Genomic DNA, 4,211 nt, shown 5'->3' with positions numbered 1-4,211 from the left:
GTTATGCTTAAATATTCCTGTCTGGATGGTTTGTATTGCATAAGTCATTTAGCAGTATTAATGAGTATCTATGGAATGTCATACATCTTGTCAAAATTCAATAAATCAGACATTGTCACATAACATAGTTCAGGTAAATTGCTTTCTTTAAATTGTTGCATTTAATGAAGTGAATGTGATTTGTCAATGCTTTATGAATTATGTAATGGAAACATTCTGAGTCGCATGCACTGCCGATGTCAGATGCAGTGGAGTGAGATTTTGCTATTGCGCATGTGTCCGTCGCCCCACGCTTGCATCCCAATTGCATCCATACAGAGTTGCAGTTGCAATTTCAGATGCACACATAGAGAACTGTACTGAAAATGAAGTGGGCGTTCCTAGCCGGTGACAGGGAGGTTGCTTAGCGCACGCACAGAGACGGTCCCTCTTATAGTAGTGTCGCGGCGGTGTCAGTGAAAGTTGTTGGTGTGTGCAAATGCTCAACTGCTCACACAGGAGGCCATAATCGGACAAAAAAACTATACCTACTATAGGGTTGGTGCAAGTTTTGATGGTGTGACCAATGGTGCCAATCAGTATTTCAGCCTCTTCAGACGCTTATAGTGGGCATCTCAATCCTTGCACATTTATATGCACAGAAGTACACCAGGGAAGGGAATTGTACTGGCATTTGTATAAAGTTGCGGACAGGAGATCGCCAATAGTCACAGACATGGACGTGGCTGTGTCCATCTCAGAATGGCCTCTTTCTCTTTCTAATAATAGTTTTGGTTTTAACGACACATTTTTTTTAACCAAAGTGTCTACTTCATATGGGATCATATAAACCATCTTATAATATTAATTAAAATGTCTTCAAAATAAAAGCACATACAGCATTTTTTATTTAGGTACTAAGTGTGTTGTTATTATATACATATTCTCTATATTTGTTTTTCCAACAGTGATGAAAATTGTGACGGGCATCCAGTAATTGAAATACTGCTCCAGTGTTTCTACTTAAATAAATGGAGGTTTCATGGAATAAAGTGTCTATGAAGAAGTGTTTTATGATATGTATTGCACAGTTGTGCCTATCAGCCATTTTGTTTACACTCTATAACAATGTAGGTCGCTCCGCAATAATTGATGGAATTGAATATGTGGAAACTATGCCGGAACCAGCTGAACCTACTCGAATCATCCTGTTATGGACTTGGCCATTTAATTATAAATTTCCCCTTAATAAATGTCCATCATTCCTTAGTATCAGTGGATGCCTCTATACAGTTAACATAACATTGTTTTCTTCCGCCGATGCGGTTGTTATCCATCACAGGAACGTTTGCCAATCTCAAGAACAACTTCCCCAGATGCCAAGACCACCAAATCAGTACTGGGTATGGTTTAACAAGGAGTCTCCATCTAACAGTCCAAACTTACACTTTATGGACAATCTCATCAATCTGACCATGTCCTACAGGGCTGACTCTGATATTTTCTCACCATATGGCTGGTTGGAGGAAAATAAAGAAGAAGCAAACTTCACTATCCCTCCAAAGACTAAGCTGGTGGCCTGGGCTATCAGTAACTGGAAACCAAACTCTAGGAGGGTGCGCTATTATGAGCAGCTTAAGAATTTTTTATCTGTGGACATATATGGAAGACAGCATAAACCTCTACCCAGAACTGAACATCAACAAACACTTTCCAAGTACAAATTTTATCTGGCGTTTGAGAACTCAATTCATGAAGACTACATTACTGAGAAACTATGGAAAAATGCCTTCACATTTGGTAATGTACCAATTGTTATGGGCCCCTCTCGTGAAAACTATGAACGTTTCATTCCCAAAGACTCGTTTATTCATGTAGATGACTTTTCCACAGCCCAGGAGCTGGCTACCTATATTTTAAAGTTAGACAGTGATGACAAAGCCTACCAGCAATATTTCCACTGGAGGTCCAGACTTCATCCTGTTTTAGGTACTGGTTGGCCGAATTCTTACTGTAGAGTATGCAGAGCAATAAAAGAAGCCCCTAAACATAAGACTATTGCACAACTTGGAGACTGGTACAAATGAGTTAAGGGCATATTTATCTATATTATTTTTACTAAAATAATGCGAAAACAAGTGTTTACACACCCGTTTCACATTATTTTAGTATCAATTAAATGTGGGAAAGGGCATTCGGAGGAGAATTTACAAAATTCTCTTCCAAGCCCATAAATTTGCAATTTGTTTAGTAAGCTAATCGTATGTCCCATACTTGTAATTGATAATGTGATCTGCCAAAATTGACCAAACTTAAATTGTAAAAAAATAGTGGAGGGAGTCCTGTGATAATAACACTATCTTCAGATGGCATTATTATGGCTTCCCTTCTGTTTCCCCTACTCCACCTCTGCTTTAACAGCCAGAACAGAGCTCAGAGCTGGCACCTGTGATCAGCCATGTGTATCTAAATAGACCACAGGCTGATCACTAAATAAAATAAAAAGTTAAAAAAGAAAATAATAAAATAAAACTTATCTGCAAGCTGCTGTAGTCAGGGATCAGTGTCTGGCTCCTGTGACCCCAGTCAGCTGATGATGTGAAACTCCCAGTCAGCATCTCAGTTTACAGCACTGATCAGCTGACTGGGGTCACGGAGAGAAGTAGTCGGACACCGATCCCTGGGTGCAGCAGCGTGCAGGTAAGTGTTAGCTTAGCGGGGGAGAGGGGGGATTGTGAGGAGGGGGTCCATCCATGCAAATCTGGGTGAATTTATTACAAGATGTGGATTGTAATCATGCCACTCAAAGCTTTACTGTAATGATTTTTATATAACTAAAAACAAACTGAAAAAGAAAATCCAAATTTATTTATAGCCTCTATTCAGGTGCTTTTCACGAGAGGAGGGGGCCCATGTGCAGTCTCTGTCATGGGCCCCTCCTTTCAGTCCGGTGGCCAGCAGTGCACTGAGCGCAGAGCAGGTCACTAGGAAAATGGCAGCAGTGGCCATTTTACCTGTACTGCACATGTGCAAAACAACAGGAAAATGGCCGTGGCTGCCATTTTCCAGGTGTTTTTATAGCGCTGACACTGGCGCCAACATGGGACTCCGGAGAGGTAAGTATAATATGGTTGCAAGGTGTGCGGTGCGTGCCTCCCTGGACCCAGGGGCCCGTGTGCACCGCACACCCTGCACTTATTATAAATATGCCCCTGCCTCTATTTCATTACGAATAATTTTCTAATTACATTTTCTAGTGCCTGCCTTTGTAGCTGTAATCCTATCTTCAATGAACAAGAAAAAAATAGTCGTCATTAAGCAATGATTAAATGTTTAAAATATTTAAATACATAACTTATTAATTTAAAACAAATGATGTGCCAAATGAGTAAATTACTTTTCCAAAACTTGTGAACAGCTGTGATCTTGGATTTAATACTGTCAATATATTTTACTAGTGATTTTATGAAAAGTTTTCGGTGAAACAGAATGTTTTTTATAGTGACAAAAGATGGGCCTGCTGCAGATTAATCATGGGGTGCACTCAGGGCCTAATTCAGACCCGCTCGCGAGCGCTGAGCACTCGCAAGTGGGTCGATGGTGGCCAAGTGCGCATGCGCACGACGGAGGCGGCTCCGTCGTGCGCATGCGCGAGACCCGAATAACGACGGCCAAGCTGTTGTTAAGGGTCTCGCACCAAAGGGGGTGTGCTGTCGATGGTGAGTGACAGCATGCCCCCTTTGGTGGGCATGCTGGGGGCATTGCTGCCCAGATGGAGGCGTTCCCATGGGAACGCCTATCGTCTGGGGGCGGCCCCACTGACATCACAAGTAATGTCAGTGGGAGTGCTCTCGGCTCTGATAGAGCCGAAAGCACTACAGGGCTTGCGGCAAAGAGACCCTACCACAAGGGTCTCGTCGCAAGCCCGATGGTCGCGATGGTCTTGACCATCGTGACCATTTTTTTGGCCGCTCGCCATAGCTATGGGTGGTCACCCACAGCTATGCGAGCAGCCAGGAGGCCGCTCTAAAATTAGGAAGGACGGCCCTGATTCAGAGCGAGCACTCTGTCAGAGTGTCCGGCTCTGAATCAGGGCCTATGTCCCTTCCCACATGACATATTATAAATATATATATATCTATAGATATATATATATAGATATATATATATGGGATGTGCGTCGACCCCTGTGTTTTGGTTTTGGTTTTGGATCTGTATCTCCTTTGCAGTTT

The 4,211-nt window shown here is 42.3% G+C and overlaps 1 protein-coding gene across 1 annotated transcript; it reads left to right on the top strand.

Moving 5' to 3' along the window:
- The first annotated feature begins 1,010 nt into the window (after positions 1-1,010).
- On the top strand, positions 1,011-2,066 carry LOC148525260 (4-galactosyl-N-acetylglucosaminide 3-alpha-L-fucosyltransferase FUT5-like). The gene has a single exon (XM_088471060.1). The coding sequence runs from the start codon at positions 1,011-1,013 to the stop codon at positions 2,064-2,066; it is 1,056 nt and encodes a 351-aa protein (XP_088327186.1).
- The last annotated feature ends 2,145 nt before the right edge of the window (positions 2,067-4,211 follow it).

Source organism: Taudactylus pleione, unplaced genomic scaffold (assembly GCF_031769625.1).
Source record: "Taudactylus pleione unplaced genomic scaffold, aTauple2 ptg000109l, whole genome shotgun sequence".
In the NCBI taxonomy this organism is placed as follows: Eukaryota; Metazoa; Chordata; class Amphibia; order Anura; family Myobatrachidae; genus Taudactylus; species Taudactylus pleione.
Note: the sequence above shows the minus strand (reverse complement) of the source record. Positions and strands in the feature narration are given on the sequence as shown.